At 41.1% G+C, this 19,820-nt stretch overlaps 1 protein-coding gene across 3 annotated transcripts in view; it reads right to left on the bottom strand.

Moving 5' to 3' along the window:
- LOC140190901 (clustered mitochondria protein homolog) overlaps positions 1-18,889 on the bottom strand; it is a 97,365-nt gene extending 78,476 nt beyond the window's left edge. Inside the window, exons 1-7 of one of the 3 annotated variants that reach the window (XM_072247844.1) lie at positions 18,777-18,889; positions 10,512-10,684; positions 9,815-9,986; positions 8,676-8,819; positions 6,930-7,069; positions 6,251-6,405; positions 4,528-4,653 (exon numbers count right to left, since the gene is read on the bottom strand). In XM_072247844.1, the coding sequence (XP_072103945.1) occupies positions 4,528-4,653; positions 6,251-6,405; positions 6,930-7,069; positions 8,676-8,819; positions 9,815-9,986; positions 10,512-10,640 (866 nt within the window). In that variant the 5' untranslated portion in view covers positions 10,641-10,684; positions 18,777-18,889. Of the gene's footprint in view, positions 1-4,527; positions 4,654-6,250; positions 6,406-6,929; positions 7,076-8,675; positions 8,820-9,814; positions 9,987-10,511; positions 10,685-12,429; positions 12,477-18,776 lie in introns of those variants that run through there. The other 2 variants (XM_072247842.1, XM_072247843.1) reach the window with 2 other exon arrangements.
- Between the last annotated feature and the right edge of the window lie 931 nt (positions 18,890-19,820).

Genomic DNA, 19,820 nt, shown 5'->3' on the forward strand with positions numbered 1-19,820 from the left:
GAGGACACCGCCTCAGAATATAGGACTGGCATTTTAGAACAGAGATGAGCATTTTCTTTAGCCAGAGAGTGGTGAATCTGTGGAATTCTTTGCCACAGACAGCTGTGGAGGCCAAGTCTTTAAGGCAGAGGTTGATAGATTCTTGATTGTTCAGGGCATGAAAAGATATGGGAAGAAGGCAGGAGATTGGGGCCGAGAGGAAATTGGATTAGCCGTGATGAAATGGCAGAGCCAACTCAATGGGCCAAGTGGCCTTATTCTGCTCCTGTATCTTTTTTCATAATTTATTTTTTATTGAGTTTCATCAATAATATGTCACAAATCTCCACATAATATTTATCTGAGATATATATAGAAAGAGGAAAGGAAGAACAATCGAAAGAAGAAAACTATATACAGAGTAGAGAGTGATTTTTTTTTTTAAACAACATATTCATTGATTGTGAGAATAAAATCAGGCCTATGAGGTGTTATGTAGTTAAACCATTTTTCCAGTATGAATAAAATTGTTCCAACTTATGAATAACAGATGTTGTTATCTTCTCCATTTTGTAAATGTCCATTGTAATTTCCATCCATACATTCAAAGCTGGGCTCTTCTGAGATAACCATTTCCTGGTAAGGGTCTTTTTACCAGCCACCAGCAGTACATTCATTAAATATTTATATTTATCTCTTTTCAACCATTCTTGAGGTATATACCCAAAATATATGGTCTTACTCTCCAAGTGTATTTATCTGTTAGGATATCATTGAAATTTGCAGAATATAACTTAATTGATCTACTCCCTGAACAAATAAGAACCAAGAAAAGTGAATTAAAAAAAAAAGGTAACGAAGGTGTGGTTCCAAGGCTGGGGTCTCTAGATGACCCTGAGCTGGGCTAGAAGAAAAGTCTAGTTGTGGGGGATAGCCCCTCCTACCTGTGGGTTGAGGGCCCCTGCTGCAGTACCTATAAAAGTAAGTAAAATAAAAACTATGTCCATTACACAGAGATGATTTCCCTGTGTATTCCTCCCATGTATATATTCTCATTTAGGTGGGGAAAAAGGAATGAATAAATGATTTTTTTTAAAAAATTGAGTACTATAAAATCCACGTTATAACACTTATTTCTCAAGATAGGTATATCACCATCTATTTTTGCTTCCATTTAGTTTATCAGCACTTTTAGAGTTGGCCAAACCTTATAGCTCTTCTGGAGGAGGTGAGGGCTGCCCTTAGAGAACTGACAGACTCTTCCTAAAATCCTTCTCTCATCCTGTTCCCGTCCCCTGCTTTCTAGGTTATTTTACCATTTCCCAAGCAGCTCGGGACAACTGCTCAGCCAGAGTTTCCCTTGTTTTGACCACGCTAATGGACAGTCCTCTGTTGTTCATGTCTGTAGTCACCTCCTCCACCGTCTGGTACAGTCGCATCCCTCCTTGGTAAAATACCCTCAGTTTAGCAGGGTACGGGGTTTGGAATTTAATATTTTCTTGCTTTAATATTCATTTTGCTTCAGAATATTCCTTCCGTTTCTGTAGGACCGCCGGGGAGCAATCATGATCAAAGTATATCAACTTCCTGTTCCAAAAGACCCTCTTCTTACCCCAGGCCCCTCGTAGAATCTCTGCCTTGCTCTTGAATCAAAGGAATTTAAGCACTATGGAGCATGGTTTACCTTCTCTGTCTGCGGGAGGCCTCGGGATGAGCGCACGATACGACCTCTTAATTTCAATCTCCATAGTCGGGGGAATCTCCAGCGCTTCCCGCAGCAGCTTGTCTACAACGTCCATCATCGACACTCCCTCCGCTCCTTCGAGAACATTATAAATCCTGATATTTTTCTGTCGCGATCTTCCCTCCTGGTCAAGCAATTTACTTTCCTGTTGATTTAATATTTTTATCGTTTTACTTAGTATCTGTTCCACATTTTGCATGCAATCTTCCATCTTCTCGAGTCTCTGCCGCCGCTATTTTCTGATTGACATTGGCGAGCTTTGACTTTATATCGTTGAGTTGCTGCTTTATCTCTTTTTGGACTTCCCTTATCTCTTCCAGAATCCTTATCATATATTCCGCTTCACCCGCACGAGGCCAGTCATCAGCTTCGCTGCCACGTGCACGTGTAGGAGAGCCACGCACTGTTCCTCTCTCTTCCATAGGCTCCGCAGTGGTGCTTTTTTTTTAAATCTCCATTCTTGCCCCCCTTTATCAATTCAGATATTTTCAAAAGATCTTGCATTTGATGGACTAATGGGGCAAAATATGCCTTTTTCCGGAGGAGCTGTTGACTTAAGCTGCCATTCTGAGCGATGACGTCACCGGAATCCCCTGCTCCTATATCTTATGGTCTTCATATTCAAGTGTGAGCTGTACTCCTGAAGTGATTGCTTACAATCTTCAGGATCCTGTTTTGGTATACCTTTATCAATCTCATCTGTTGTACTATAATACTTACAGATATAGCACTTCTATCTCTTTGTTCCACTACAGAGTTCACATCCCAGTTGTCTTAATTATTTTTGACCCTGGATTTTCAGACATAGAGGCTTCTTTTAGCCTTATTATTCACATTGGCAACATGGCTTCAACTGCACGAACTCAAGATCAGTTTTTGGATGGTGGGGGAAGGGTCTTACATTTTGCTCCCATCCTGATCAAGGATTTCGATCAGGGAAGTGTTGCTTCCACAGATTTCACTAAATATATCCATTCCTCCACTTATGAGAGGAATGTGTTCCAGAAAAAAAAAGTTTCATTCTGAAACTAACTATCTCCCATAGTAGCTATTTATTCAGTCTGGTCTCCCAGATTTCACAAATAATCTATTCCCCAATGAGCAAATCCCTCAAGTCTCCAAAACTGCAAATGTCGGCTAATAATCTGAGCTCTTTTTAAGAAAATATTAAAGAGCTTGTGTACAACCCTGGACCAACTCAACACTTTCATTTCTACTCAGGTCGCAACATGTTATTAGTATATTTAATTATTTTTCCAGAGCTTCATTTCAGGATTAAGATCTGGTAAAATTCTCCATTCTTGTGGTCAGTCAGATAGGTCAACATCTTCACTTTAAACCTACTGTGGTTTATCTGACTCACCCAGCTCAATTGAGAACATTAACTCTATCCTTGTAATTGGTGCAATCTTTATACAAATTAGTTGTCTGGAAATCCTGTGGTTCAGGCGTCTTTATCTGTACCACGTGACCATTATAATTGACTCACGTAGTTGTATGTTCATAATTTTTATTTGGGAAGGCTCATGTTGAATTTATGATATTACAATTCAAAAACAGAGTCCAAATTTCTTAATTTCATCAACAACATGCATCCCTCAACTTCGTCTTCCCCACAGTCACGAAACAAAGAACCATTGTGACGCCAAACAAAGCTATCGAACGATTGATGCTAATGAGAGAGATAAGAGAGACAATGGAGAGACGTACAAAATGCTAATAAGAGAGGAGAGAGGGATTAACGGAAAAGAAACACAATTCAGAATATTGACAGACCGGTTGCTTTGAACCTGAACTGCTTGAAGTTTGATGGACAGGCGATACCCCAGCAGGGGGATAAAAAGAACAGGTTCGCTAAGGCACGACACGCCATGAGACCACGAGATAATGAGACCCTGGAAAGAGCAGTGTGCCCCCACAAGTTGGTGAGAGTTTGGAGGTCTGGTTCGCGGGAACCGACCATAGGCTCACAGGGTATAAAAGTACGATCGGTGGGAACCTGGTGTGTGTGTCCACCCTTGTCTGGGTGCCGGGCTCGCCGTGGAAGAACGATCGTATCCGGAACGGAGGGGTCACAGTCGGTGACCACAGTGGAATAGAAGACATCAAAAAGGGTCTGCCCGAAACCAACTGTGAAGACATCAAAGGTCTGACTGAACCAAATTGCATCCCCCCCCCCGCTCTCTCCCCAACGGCACAACAGTGATTACTAAGCTGAACTGAACTCTGTGTCACTTAAGACTGATCATTTTACCCCTAGACTGCGATAGAGCTTGGTTGATCCCTATTACCCTAGTTCTGTGTACATGTGTGTATTATCATTGCTAACCTGTTGCATTTATATCCTTACGATTAGAGTACTATGTTACTCATTTCTTTAATAAAACTTTATTAGTTCCTAGTAATCCAGACTCCAATGAGTGGTCCATTTCTGCTGGTTTGGCAACCCAGTTACGCGGTACGTAATACCATGGAAACAACTTATTCAAAGAAAAAACATCAAACCCCACTCCCCCCACACAAGAAAATTGCATAAATGGCAAAAAAGTGAAAACACAGAATATAACACACAATATCATAAGGCATATTTCAGCTCAGTTCAGGCCAGACAGATTTTTGAGAAGTTCCATATTAAATAATGAAGCAAAAGGCAGAACAGTAGTCACCTTGTACAAATCTTAGAGGTACTAGCCAACATCATAAATCAGGGGTTCCCAATAATTTTTTAATGTAATTGACCAAGATCATTAAGCGAGGTTGGGAACCCCTGTATCAGACCCTGCTTGATAAGATACCATACATACCTCTTCTTTTGCAGTGCTGCGAAGTTCTTCTTGAATATTGGGCTAATTTGATTCAGAAGATCCACCAGTGAATGGCACAGTAGATTGGGATTGTCAGATTTTGGGTTAAACTCATCCACTGTTGATCTAATTATAACAGAACACAAGCTTTTTTTAATTTCAAGGTTTATAGAAGGAAACAGGACTGGTACAGGCCCCTTGGCACCAGTCCAAACAAATCTCATCTGCTTGCTCCCTTGAACAACATCCAGCTCCCTGCATGGTTAGGTTTCTGGCTAAACGCCACCTAAAAGTTATATCATATCTGTTTCTACCACTTACTCTGGCAGTGAGTTCTAGGCAACTACTGCTCTCTGTGCCTTGAAATCACCTTTAAACTTTCCTTCTCTCACCTAAAACCTACACTCTCCAATGTTTGACCCATCCACTTTGGGGGGAAAAAAAAGACGCCAACTATCTACACCATCTTGACTTTTTTTAAAAAAAACTCTTTCATCAAGTCATCCAGCAGTCTAAAAAAAACAATCCAAGTCTGTCCAATAACTCCTTGTAGTTAAAACACTCCAAATCGAGACAACACCCTGGTAAACTCTTTTTCACCCTCTCTAAAGCCTCTCCTGTAGAGTGTGGCATCGAGAAACAGCAGACTATACCCCAAATGCGCACTTACCAACTTCTATGCAGCTGCGACATAACTTTCCAGCTTTTATATTCAATACCACAACCTGTAAAAGCAAGCACTTCGTATGCCTTCTTTATAACTCTATAAAGGTACTATCAGTGAATTTGGCAGCCGTGATACAATACTGCAGCAACTGTTCCCTCATTGATGCCATTATAAGACCAAAAGATATTGGAGTAAAATTAGGCCATTTGGCCCATCGAGCCTGTTCCACCATGACAGTATTATGTTACTGTCCCTTTTTTATCTCATTCATTCATTGTGTCATGTCCTATGGCATGGGTGATTAGGACCACGATTGTTCTTGGCAAATTTTTTCTACAGAAGTGGTTTGCTATTGACTTCTTCCAGGTGGTGTCTTTACAAGACGGGTGACCCCAGCCATTATCAATACTCTCAGAGATTGTCTGCCTGGTGTCAGAGGCCACATAACCAGGACTTGTGACATGCACCAGCTGCTCACGCGACCATCCACCACCTGCTCCCATGGCATTGTGTGACCCTAATTGGAGGAATAAGTAGGTGATACACCTTACAGAAGGGTGACCTGCAGGCTAGTAGAGGGAAGGAGTGCCTTACATTTCCTTTGGTTAAGACCTATCTCCACCCCACCCACCTAATTTTCACCTCATTTCTTTAAAATACCTCATTTGCAGTCAAGCCTCATGTTCCTTATCACCTGATCTGCCTTAATCAATCTCCATTTTTTTTTCCTGTCTTAAGATTCACTCCTCCCACCAGCACCATTTTGTGGCAGCACCCCAAAACTCTTAACTATTTTTGCCACAGACGCTGCCTTCCCTGGCTGACTTCCTGTTTATACTCCAGATTCCAGAATCAACCGTTTGAATTGTTTCCCATTGCTTTTATATAAATCTGCTGCTTAGCAGTAATACCAATTTATGTACCTATTCCATAATTTTCACATTGTATTCAAATGTACTTTCTATATTTAATAGAACACTGACAATTAAATCATCCAAAGTCCCATTGGCTCAAGATTCTTGCTGAAGACACACATTCATTAAAGTTTAAACTCACTGATTGATATAGAATCCTCGCGTGGACGCGGTGACGCTGACATGACGATCCTCCATGGTAACGATGTTAAGATACATAAGGTCTCCACGCATTTTACGGTTACCAGGCGGAGGGTTCCAACCGCTCATCATCAGAGACTTCAGGCACTGCAGATGCTACAGAGAGGACTTCCATTAGCCACTTCCACATCCTCATTGAACCCAGAGGCAGAAAAAAGCCCATAAAAATAGGAAAATAATTAGAATCAAAAATAAAGAGAAAATGCAGAAAATACTCAGGAAGTCAGGCAGCATCTGAGGATGAAGAAAGTAGCATCTGAAACATTTTCAGTATTTTGTTTTTACTTCAGCTTTCTGGTAACTATTGTATATTGATGTTGCAAGTAAAATTGGTGTGTCTACTAACTAAAATAGTCTCAAAAATAAAGACATTTATTACCAATATACAGTAAGACAGAAGCAAGTCAAAATTTAAGGAAACTCTCAGAGGAAGTTGTTGCGCAAACACTTATTTGTGGCAGCCGTGTTTCCGAAACATCACAACCTGCCAGACCACAACTTTGCCCAACCAGAGATTTCACAATGCAAGTTTCTTCAAAATCAAGAGGGAAAATAACATGCCAGCACAATGATTGCATTCATCACTCTATTGCAGGTGAAATAATTTCCTTATAATGTACCTTGTTGTCTGTGGTTATTGGTTGGAGAAGCGATAGGGGTCGATCTTTGGATCCTGGCAAAATATATTCTGGAGGGGAGCATTCAACGGTGTCAAGTGGTTGATCAGAACCAGAGCGCCTTTTCCTCTTTCCAGGTGCAGCTGTTTCTAGAGAACAAAAATGATTTTTTTTTCTTTCTAACCTCCTCCTCAGGAGCCATTACCTTGTCATATTTCTTTAAAAGAATAAAAACCTGAAATTGGGGCTCAGAACACAAATGAAATTCATCCTATTTAATTCATGTTTAGTTCTGCAGAATATCAGCAGAACTTATCATTCGTCTCACAAGTTTCCAACTTCATCACAATTTACTAATAAGGCTAATGTGTTTGTCACCTCTCCGATACCTCACTTTCAGTATAAAAGGATAACTATACCACACACCCTTGCCATAGCGTTTAGAGGCTTGTGTGCCTCAGTGACCCGGAGAGCTATGTTGACTGGGGTCAGGGCTTTATGCTTTGGTTCTTGGTAGGACCACCCATCCCAAACAGGTCAAAGAGTATAGGTCAGATTAAGAATGGCCTACTGGTCCTCCAGGTTTGGATGGGGGGGGGGGGTCAACTCAGGGCTAACAACCCTGACTGGTCAAAAAGAAATTGCTATGGAAACAGCAATGAAGAACCCTTCTGTGCAGTGTGGGCAGTATGGACAGACAGAGAAGGATGACCATCACTGCTGCCCTAAACACTAGCAGCATAAACGGGCAGACTATTATTTAAATGGGGAGAGAATTCAAAGTTCTGAGATGCAACGGGACTTGGGAGTCCTCGTACAGGATACCCTTAAGGTTAACCTCCAGGTTGAGTCAGTGGTGAAGAAGGCGAATGCAATGTTGGCATTCATTTCTAGAGGAATAGAGTATAGGAGCAGGGATGTGATGTTGAGGCTCTATAAGGCGCTGGTGAGACCTCACTTGGAGTACTGTGGGCAGTTTTGGTCTCCTTATTTAAGAAAGGATGTGCTGACGTTGGAGAGGGTACAGAGAAAACTCACTAGAATGATTCCGGGAATGAGAGGGTTAACATATGAGGAACATTTGTCCGCTCTTGGACTGTATTCCTTGGAGTTTAGAAGAATGGGGGGGGGACCTCATAGAAACATTTCGAATGTTGAAAGGAATGGACAGAGTGGGTGTGGCAAAGTTGTTTCCCACGATGGGGAGTCTAGTACGAGAGGGCATGACTTAAGGATTGACGGGCGCCCATTCAGAACAGAAATGCAAAGAAATTTTTTTAGCCAGAGGATGGTGAATCTATGGAATTTGTTGCCACGGGCAGCAGTGGAGGCCAAGTCATTGGGTGTATTTAAGGCAGAGATTGATAGGTATCTGAGTAGCCGGGGCATCAAAGGTTATGGTGAGAAGGCGGGGGAGTGGGACTCAATGGGAGAATGGATCAGCTCATGATAAAATGGTGGAGCAGACTCGATGGGCCGAATGGCCAGCTTCTGCTCCTTTGTCTTATGGTCTTATGACAGGCAGCAAGTAATACCACACAAACAAAGCACAACTTTAACAAATCAAGCAATACTGTAATTTAGTTTCCAACCTAATGCTGAGGCCCTACGCACCTACCAAAAGCTGCCTGAAGTCACAAAATCAAGGTATATGTGGCCCTTAATTTCAATGACTTTCAATCTACAAATCAAACTGAAGCTTTGCTTCCCCACTTTTTTCCCCCCCAATAATATTTGTGCAAATCATACCTCCAGCATCCCCTTCATAGACATTACTCAAGAAGGAGAGCGAGTTACACTCAATGCCATTATAGGCATCGCCAGAGTCCAAACTCTTCAACAGATCCTGAATGTGACGGATGTGAAGTCGAGCTTCTCGGATAGTGTATGGTTCTGAAAAAAAAAATTGAGAAAAATAGTAACTTCAACCACATACCCAAAGGACACCTACAGGGGTAAAATTCAAAACAGAAAATATATATAAAGTAATAAAGAGAAAGATTATTGAAAATCCAGCATGCTGTTTCACCAAAACTGCTAAGGTTCTATTACAAAAGAAGAGGACCTGGGAGAAGCAAGTTGGGCACAGATGTTTGTAAAGCGACAGCTGACAAGTGGGCGTATTTTAAAAGAAAGTTTGTGAGAGTTCAAAGCCAACGTCTACTGGTAAGAATGACAGACAATGATTCAGGAACTAAAAGCAAACACAAGGCAGATGTAGGCAACCAGGGGTCTCTTGAGAAGTGTAGAGTGTATAGAAGAGAACTTAAGAATGAAAGTACAAGGGCAAAAGGGGGTCAAGAAATATTTTTGGCAAGCAAGGCTAAGAAAAATCCTAGAACAATCTATGAGCATATCAGGAACGAGAGGGAGGGAGCAGAAGAGTGGGTGTCCTTTGGGACCAAAGGGGTAATTTATGTGTGGAACCAGAGAACACCTCCTATACCTCCTACCTGTATCGACCAAAGAGAAAGACCTAAGATCATGAGTTGAAGGAGTAGTAAATGTATGGTCTGAAGCAGGTCAGCATTAAGGAGGAAGAGACCTTGATAACGTTCATAATGTCATTAGGGTTCATAAACCCCAGGGTTTAGAAAGAGATCTACCCCTGGGTGCTTTGAGAAGCAACAGAGGAGCCAGCTGTGGCCCCTTTGGAGATTTTATGTTTCTGTTGACCACAAGATGAGAAGATAGCTAATCCCAACTTCTGTACTCAGTACTTTGATTTGTGAAGACCGATGAGCCAAAGGCTCTCTTTACAGCCTTCTCTACTTTTGACACCACTTTCAAGGAATTATGGATTTGTAACCCCAGCATACAAGTATCAAACAAGACATTGAAAAATCTTGCTGCTTTGTTTAGATTTTCAACAAAGTGCCACTGTTTACCTTCAACCACTCGAATGACAGATCCATTCTTCAGTCCTTCTATACTTCTCAATTGTACGAAGTTATCCAAAATGTTGCCATCATACTGAAGTGAGAAGCAGGTTCGATGGCATGTGTCCTCACGGTCTGTCAGAACCCGGATAATCTCCTGGACCATTTCCTGAGAAGATAACTACAGAAAGAACACAATTTATACTGCATTACACTGGGTGAAACCAACTCCTACATCAAACTATCTCTAAGCAAATAGCTTAAAATAATTGGGCATTCATGCAAATTTTAATAATTATAGTTACAAAGTAAATCCACAATTTTTGATAGGACTTCTCCAGTGGCCAGACTAAGTGAGACTTACTCTGATTTGGATGGATTTAGATTTTCCAAAATGCTCATCTGTGGTTGAAACATTTATCCACTTCTAGACCATATTTTTTAGTGTTCCTCTCCCAATACATCCTTTCATTCAAAGCTTTGCTGCCTATATCCTATTCAGCACACATTCAATATCTGGCTGCTGATACCTTAATGCTTCAAATATAAAATATTACAACTAATCTTTTGCTGACTGCTTTGAATATCTTTATTTCCTTTTTACTGGTTACAACTCTGAAGTACACTGGGACCTTTTTTATTTTCTAGTTAAAAGGCTGCCAAAACAAAAACACTCTGAATTTCCATCGAGAAGAAAGTAACTTACCTGAAGGTCAACAATGTCACTCCCGGGCATTTGGATCTTAATATTGAGTGTGTCCCGAGAAGTGACAGCATCGCCGTTTGTTTGCACACCATTAGCAGCTACGGTTGCACAAGACTTTGGTAGTGCCATTTCAGAGTCTGTATCATTAAGAAGAGTAACTCTTCACTCAGAACCTATATTGAAAGAAAGAATAATAATCAGAACTTAATTACAAGTATTACGTCAAAATGTAATGACTATATTTGAATAGAAAACAAAGCACAAATATATCATTCAGGAATTACAGAATTGACCTGCATCAAAGCCAAAAGTACCAGCTCAAAATGCCAATCCATCTCTCCAAGTCTATCTCTGGAGACAAACTGCCTACTGATATCTTTTATAATCCTACTGATTTCCATAGCTATCTTGACTGTACCTCTTCCAAGTCTGTCTCCTGCAGAGTTATTCCCTATTCTCGGTTCCTTCATCTCCACCACATCCACTTCCAGGACGAGGCCTTCCTTTCTAGAACATCAGAGATGTACTCCTTCTAAGAACGAGGTTTCCCTTCCTCCACTATTGCTCTCGCCCCTACCTCCACCATTTTCTAGACATCTGCCCTTTCCCCATCTTCCTGCCGCCTTAACAGGAATAAAGTTTCTCTTGTCATCCCCTACCACCACATGAGCGCCCACATCATTCTCTACAATGGGATACTATCACCAAACACATCTTTACCATCCCCACCATCCCTCTCCATTTTCTGCCAGGCTTGCTCCCTCCACCATTCCCTTGTCCATTCATCCCTAATCCCACTAATTTCCCTCCCTGAAAGTGTCAGAAATGCTACACCTGCCCATTCAACTCCACCCTGACCTCCATTCAGGGCCCCAAATAGACCTTCCAGGGGAGGCAACACTTCACCTGAAGATCTGTTGGGGTTGTTTATTGTACCTGGTGCTCCAGATATAGCCTCCCCTACACTGCAGAGACCAGAGGTAAACTGGGGGACTGCTTTGTCCAGCATCCCAGTTCCATCCGCCAAAAGCAGAATTTCCTGGTAGCCAACCATTTTAATTCCCATCACCATTCCCGTCCCAACATGTCAATCCATGGCCTCCTCTTTTGCCACAGTGAGGCCACTCTCAGGGTGGAGGGGCAACATCCCATATTTCTGGATAAGTAGCCTCCAATCTGATGGCATGAACATCAATTTCTCCTTCATGAAAATTTCTTCTCCCCATCCCCTTCCCTCTTCTTCTGTTCCCCACTCTAGCCTCTTACCTCTTCTCCTCACCTGCCTATCTCCTCCATCTGCTGCCCCTCCTTCCCTTATGGTCCACTGTCCTCTCCTATCAGATTCTTTCTTCTCCAGCCCTTTACCTTTCCTATGCCCTGACTTCACTTATCACTTTCCGGCTAGTCCTCCTTCCCCTCTGCCCACTTTTTTATTCTGGCACCTTTCCACTTCCTTTCCAGTGCTGATGAAGGGTCTCGGCCCAAAACATCAATTGCTTATTCATTTCCATAGATGCTGCCTGACCTGCTGAGTTCCTCCAGCATTCTGTGGGTTGCACAACATAGCATTAGCTTTACAGTGTTGACAATTATTAAATTTAAAATAAATTGAGATGTTTCTACTCCATGAGTAAAGCATACGTTTACAGAAAACAGTGCTCTAAAAATTTTCAAGTTTTAACCTAGAGATTTCTGGTGTCTCCCAATGCTTCAAATACATGCCTACCCTGCTCAGCCCCAGCCAAGGCACTGGAACAAACTCAGATGCTTTCGTACTTTCTGTTCAGGCTCAGCAGATTGAATGCTGCAATTTAGGGGAAGTCATCAAAACTCCATCATAAACTGCCATTGGCTTCATGCCAGCAAGGTCTGGGTTCAGGCTAAAGTCTTAAAGTAATATTTGAATTTGGAACCTCACCCGTTGTAAAGACACATTATGTTGCTTTCTGAGCGCTTGGGACTTTCTCCACGAATAGTTCAAAAAAATCCGGTTCTGAAACCACCGATAAACTAAAGATGCAAGCTCTTCTGTAGTTTAACAAGGGTCAGTCCATTTAAAAAAAATAATTTCAATACAAAGTGTTCCACAAACACAAACGGAAACTCGCGCACAAAATCTGAAATAGAATAGAAATACAAGAAATGCTCAGCTGATCTGGCAGCATCTTATTTTGGAGACTGCATAGTTCATCTAGCCAGTGTGTCTCTCAGTCCCAGAGTAGAGCTTCACTTGAGTGTTTTAAATGTGTTAAATACATGGTATCCTATTTCAGAGCAGCAAACCGATTAAACCTATCTGTTTTGGTGTGCTCTGGGTGGATCTGCCACACCCAGACTGCAGCAACCTCAAACAAAGCTTTACAATTCAGGTTACAACTCATTTCACGCATCTAAAGTGAAATGCTTTCAACAAGGACATGGAATTAACACTTAATATTATTTTTTCCTTTTTCTTAACCCTTCAGTCACCAAGTAAGCTGAGAAAACAGGGAGAAGGCATCACAAAGCCTGTTTTGATTTCATTTACTAGACAAGTGAGCGATCTTCAACCAGGTTTTTCCCCTTTCCCAGTACTTGCCACGAAAAGTTAAACTTGTTTCTCTTTCCTCAAATGCTGTCTCACCTGCCAAAATGTTTCCAGCATTTTTTTTCTTGTTTTCGGTCACTTGCATTGTAGTTTTATTTTAATTTTTAATTACTGGTTAAATGAACCCCTTCAATACAAAATTATGCACACTCAAAATTCCTTAAGGCAGCTGAAGCAAGCATGGGACACTTTCATGCCAGAGGTATGGTGACCCCAGCACATGATCCTGGACACTTAACTTGGCTGAGCTTATACTACTGTATTCTCTCATGGTCATTATGCTAAACCTCCAAGAAAACCACAACCTTGTCATTGGGTTTGGAGGCTTGCAATAGCTCAATGACCCAGAGAGTTGCGTTGGCTGGAGTGAGGGCTTTATGCTTTGGCGCTTGGTAGGGTCATCCTTGCCACACAGGTCAAAGGGTAGAGGTCAAACTAAGAGTCGTCTACTGGTCCTCCAGGTTTGGGGGTTCGGCTCAGGGTCAACAACCCTGACTAGTCAAAAAATAATTGTTATCAAAACAGCAAGGAAGAATATTTCCGCATCTGGGTGCAATGATATTCCTGAGTCTCTACCTGGGACTTGCAATACTGACAGTAATGAAAACCAAAAGGAAGCTACTGACATGATGAAGGAAGCACTGAAAACCACCAGATATGGAGGACCTTCACTGCTGCCCTAAACACCAGCAGTGTAAAGGGCAGTGAGTAACTATGCTGCCACCTCACTCCTGTCCCACCACTTTTCACCAGATCTTTAGGAGAACTGCTTGGTCTATAAATTATTTACTGCAAGATTTTTAATGTTTTCATGTTGTTTCAACTTATTTCAATCTTATTCTCATTGTACTCCCATTCTTAACAAGCAAGTCCATTAGCAATCCCAAAGAATAATTACTCAGGCCCTTGTACCATAAAAAACAAATACAAAAGGATATCCAATTGCTTTAGCTGTTGTTAGGTTATCGTCACTTCCATACTAACCTGAGTTTTCAGCAGCACTGGCACATATCAGGAAGGTATACGACTTGAACAGAAACTCTAATACAATCATTGCAGAGTAAAAGAAAGATTTCCTCCTATGCTAAAACCAAAATACCAGTACATATTTCTCAGCTCAAACTACCAGTATAATGTCTAATAAACAACAATTCCATTTTCACTCAATGTACCCAACTTTCAACAATATGTTAACAAAAACCAATTCAATGGTTCAAACTCACCAAAAGTAGTGTACTATGGCTACACACATTTACAAATGCATTTGTAAGCTTACAGAAAGTTCTCTATTCTACTAGCTTTTTCTTCATATGAACACTTTGCTGTATTGCAGAATGGCCTCTGTATCACCCTAATACTTTGTTGTGCTATTTCTAATTTGTTAACGCACTTATACAGGACTTCTCAGTGGCTCTGCATTCTTGTGAGCAAGTAACCAGGTTGGAAGCACCTGGCTTTCTCAGTACAGGGAACAATGTATACTGCTAACCATGCAATGAATTCTGCAAGCGTCTAGGAATTGGACTAAATGAGTATTGACTCGTTACTATACAGCTGGAGGTGGATCAGGTCAGTCTGCTCACACCGAGACAAGGTATTCAACCGTGAAGTATTCAGATAAGCATTGAGATTAGCTGAGATTAGAAGGAAAGGGTGGATAATCTATGAAGTTTTCAATCATTGGTCCTTCCTCAAAAGCCACGACCTACATCGTCTTCTGCAAACTACCACACCAGTTCGAACCTTTCTTCCCTCTCCAAGGTCCTCTATAATGTTGCACCCTCCTATAATTGATGTGCATCTTAACTGGAATTCCATATCTTACCGAGAAATTTCTGTAACCTGGCAAAATACAGAAACTATGACCAAAATTACTAATGACATTCAGTGTTAAAAGTAATTCACATTCCTTAGCCATCCTTACCTGCTTGAAGCCTTAGATACAGCTGACTACATCATCCTCCTCCAATGTCTCCGTACTTGTCCATTTCCATTCTTATCAAGTCAACCATCATCACAAAACCCAACCTGCAATGGTTCCTTCCAGCTTTTACATCTTTACTCCAAGTGACATCCAGACCAATTACTGGCACTTCTTTTTATCATTTATGCTCAGATTGTTAGCAAAAATAGAAGAATGAAAGTGCAGTCCAAGCTTCTATATGAAGCCTGAAGGCAACCAACTACCTCACAAGAACACGGGAAAATAGGAGAGGAGGAGACTATCAAGGCCCATATCTTTGGCCCACTTTCCAATATGATCATGGCTGATCGATGCTGGACTCATTTTGTGCCATCAATTCTTGAATCAGTCAAACATTTATCTGTCTCTATCCTAAATATTTCTAATGATCTAGCCTCACCACCTTCTGTGGCACAAAATTCCAGCAATTCATTATCTTCTGTGAGAATAAATTATTGTATACTTTTTTTAAATGACTAGCCTCTTATCTTGTAACTCTATCAGCTTGGTACAGTCCCCCAATGTACTTAGCCCTTCCACCCTCTCTAACTTGTCCAACATCAGTAATGGAGAGTATATCCTTGATTTCACATTTGACCTCCAAATCAGTTTTTAAGAAAAAAATCTGCAACATCATAAGAGGATCCAAGTAGAGGGAATTTCCAAAGTCTTATTCAATAAATTGAAAAATAGAACTGGCATCTCAAGAAGAATTCACAAAATTTTCTATATTGTTTTCCCATTTCCTTGAAAAATAGAACTGGCATCTCAAAAAGAATTCACAAAATTTTTTATATTGTTTTCCCATTTCCTTAGTGGTTCAAATTTGTCTTTTTTTTTGAGGTAATCCTTCTGTGCTGAACCTGATTTGCTTTCTCTGAGGTGAATCACTATACTTTATCAGAGATGGGCCAGGCGTGTAGGCAGATAGCTTGGGAAATTGTGCACTCCTCCTGATGTCTGCACATTCTCCTGGCATCAAGCCTAAAGATCTCCATGCCTTCCTGGACACTCCACCCCTCTGAGCAATCACACTCCATGAATCAGTGAGGATATTTCAATTTCTTCCCTCCCCATCCACAATTCTCTACCCTCTCAATGTGTTTTGAGAATGCCCTTAAAGCATTCTCTATGTCATCTTAGAAATCACATCCTCTGATAGAGATGTTGAGCGTTTGGTATACGGGTTATATAGTCTACAAGTAAGTCATAGCTGACCAAATGTGATCAGACCCTTGTTGCTGGAGATGTTAGCCTGAAAGGATGCTAACTGAGGCTCTCCTTTGTTGTCAATTCATTTGCAAGACATTTCTCCAGTGATTTATTGTGTCACTGTGGGTTGTTCACAACCATGAAACACAGGCGGGCAGGATAGAAAAAGGGAGGGGTGACATCATTTACGAGGAAAAGAAGGTGGGAGTAAGGTTTGTAATTGCCCAAATATTGATATTTAGGAAATGAGAATTGATATGTATGAGCTTCCAGTGTTGCAGGCTAGGAAAACATGCTAGAACCATGTGTAAATCACTGCAAACAGCATATTAAGAAGCTGCAGTGCTACTTCCATTACTCCAAGTTTCACTGCACACGTCACTCCTATGACATGAGTTCTGCACCAATCTCTGGCAAGCAAGCAAGGCTGATATGCTAAATAGCAAACATTCAAGGTCTTCATTATACGTATTAGTGCAGTCAAATAGAATGTACGTGTGTGCATCTTTTAAAAAAAGATGAGGTCAGTTGTATAAACATTTATCACTATCAATGCAAAAATAATTTCACTGGGTGTGACAATTTTCCAGCAACTGTTGCAAAAGTGCGCTCTTCTACTAGTATATCTTTAAAACTAGCACAGACAGCAAGTAGACGCCCTCCATCTTCTGATTTTTTTTTTAAAAACAGAGCAGCCCATCATATCAATATTTTTCCCCAAGAGACTCTGCCACATTCAACTAAAAGCATGGGATAACTTTTACTACTACCTATCATAATTCAGACTGATTAGCTAACTTCTAATACAAAACTCAGTTCCTTAAAAAAAGAGGTAGCTGTGAGAGATGGCAACTAATTCATCCCTTGACTCATCTCTAGTAAGCAAGTGATAGGCGACAGTCAAAAGGGATACTGATACACAGATGGAAGAAATCAGCAAGAACTTCAATGATTTACAGAATTCATCTGAGCTTATATTGCCTATCTTAATATAGCAATATAAGCTCTGAATTCTGTGAATTCAATTCAAGACAGGGAAAAAAAGCAGACAGCTTGCTTCTTGAATGTGAACTGATAAATTTTTTTAAAGGGTTCCAAACTGTCACTACCATAAATACAAGATTCTTTCAAAGTTTAAATACAGGTTGAAATAAATACAATTAAGGATATTACAACACAAATTTATGGAACTTGTTTGAATCAGCATCAATTCTTCTTCAACTTTTTAAGCACTTATTTTCCTTCAGCAATTCAAACTTCAGTAATACTGTATACTCCAAGTTTTTTACACTAAAATTTCATTTCTGCAAAGCAATGGTTCCACTTAATATCAGAGAATGCCTACAGTATACAACTTGAAATACTTACTCTTCACAGACATCCACAAAACAGAAGAAAACCCCCAAAGAGTGAATGACAGCAAAGCATTAAAACCTCAAAGCACATCAATGTCTTCCACTGTACCTTCAGGCGGCAAGATTGATGGCAACAAGATATATTTTACCGGTGCAGTTTGTAAATCTCAATCAATGCAGCTGAACTTTGATTGTCCAAGCACATTCAAAACAACATCCAGGCTGGGAGGTTTACCAGATTATAGAATAGTATTTCTATTAGTACCCCAATGCTTCTAACTCACCACTTGTTTTTCCGGTTAACCAGCTAAATTTCAAGGGAGCAAAACAACTGGAACTCAGGCAAGCAAAGAGTGAGAACGGCAACCATGGCTTGCTAAGCCAAACACCAAAACCATTGGCATTTCCAAATAGTTGGATAGTTGTTCAGAGTTTTGTTATATGCTGCCAATCAAACCCGCAAACCACATTATGTGCGTTTTAGATAGAAAATTGTGTTAATTATATAATCTAAAGACAAGCGAAAAGAATGTGGTCTGTCATGTGAATAAAAAATTGGTGAAGCCAGTTTGCTTTAATGTGCTATAAATACAACCTTGGGCGAAGATGCACAGCCAACCCCAAATCTGATATCTTGACACACCCATACCTCAGCATGAGTCACTAAACACCGATCAAGAGAAGCGAATAGGGCTCACTGCCCCTCCCTTACTTTGCAAGACATGTTGAAGAAATCGTTGTACTGGCGCTGTTTCGTAGTAAAAAGCTAATCTTTAAGACGGGCTATTAAACCCCAGCCTCTTTGATCTGCATTCGTTCGCAACATTACGAAAAATCTGCATGCACTGTGCTTTACTAAAGAACTGATGGTGGGTGTAGTATCTTAACTCTCTTGTCACAGGTCCAAGGGATTGTTCAGAGTTCTTTAAGCAAAGTTCCTAATTAAGTTGCTCATTGAATCATCAACATTTTCTTTTTATCATCTCTATCCCACTCCCTCCTCTCCCTCACCGGAATCTTCACCACCCAGTTTATGATTATTTTCTCGCATGTTTTTCATTCGAATTTTCTGTAACACGGGTGTTTTGGGCCTTTTACTCGCAGCTTTTCATAGCTCTCTGCATATTGTATCGGATCTGTGCTCTCACCTGTGCAGATTTCTGAAGTCTCCTTCTCGGGGCGTCAGCTGGTTTCTCGCCCAGCTTCAATCTCCGCACCTTTGATCACCATGCTAACTCCTTCATTTAAAGAGAACTCCCCTTCACTGCGTTCAGGTAACTCGCGTCGCTCTTTGATTGGGCTTTTACGTTAGTGAGGTGGCTAACGCCCGGTTCTCAAATATGGTCATTTTCCTTTTGAAAGTAGGCGTACTGGTCGGGGCGTTTACCACCGTGTGATAAAGCTTAACTACTGAAGCTCCAAGGAGAAACCCAAGAAAAGGAACTACTGGATTGATTCTAAAGAAAACAATGTCTGTATATTTATTGTATAAAGCTTAAACGAACCGAAGGCAGAAAAGATTGAGGGATGAAAATACAATAGTTTCCCAAATCCCCACTTCCACATTTCTGCCTTGTGCCCAAAATCATTGTTCTAATTCAAACTCAGGTTGGAGGGGCAGCACCTCATATTCCGTCTGACGTAGCCTCCAGCCAGATGGCATAAATATCGGTTTCTCCAACTTCTCAGCCCTCCCACCCTTTCCATTTTCTTTTCCATTCGTCATTCTGCTTCCCTTCCCACCCCTTCTCGTTTGTCCATCACCTACTGCAGGTTCTCCTGCTCTTTCCTTTCCTTCCACAGTCCAGTGTCCTCTCCCTTTAGATTCCTTCTTCTTCAGCCCTTTATCTCTTCCACCCCTCCCTTCCCAGCTTCTTTCTTCCCTCCCTTCCCCACTTACCTCCCCCCCAGCTGGTCTCATCTATTAGCCGATGAAGGGTCTTAGCCTGAAATATTGACTGTTTACTCCTTTCTATGAATGCTGAGCTCATTCAGTATTTTGTGTGTCCTGCTCACCTATAACCTGCCAGCTTGTACAACTTCCCCTCACTCCACCTTTTTATTCTGGCTTCTGACCCCTTTCTCTCCAGTCCTGATGAAGGGTCTCGGTCCAAAATGTTGACTGTTTATTCACTTCCATAGATACTCCCCGACTTGCTGAGTTCTTGCAGCATTTTGTGTGTGTTGCTCCG

Source organism: Mobula birostris, chromosome 31 (genome assembly GCF_030028105.1).
Source record: "Mobula birostris isolate sMobBir1 chromosome 31, sMobBir1.hap1, whole genome shotgun sequence".
Classification (NCBI taxonomy): domain Eukaryota; kingdom Metazoa; phylum Chordata; class Chondrichthyes; order Myliobatiformes; family Myliobatidae; genus Mobula; species Mobula birostris.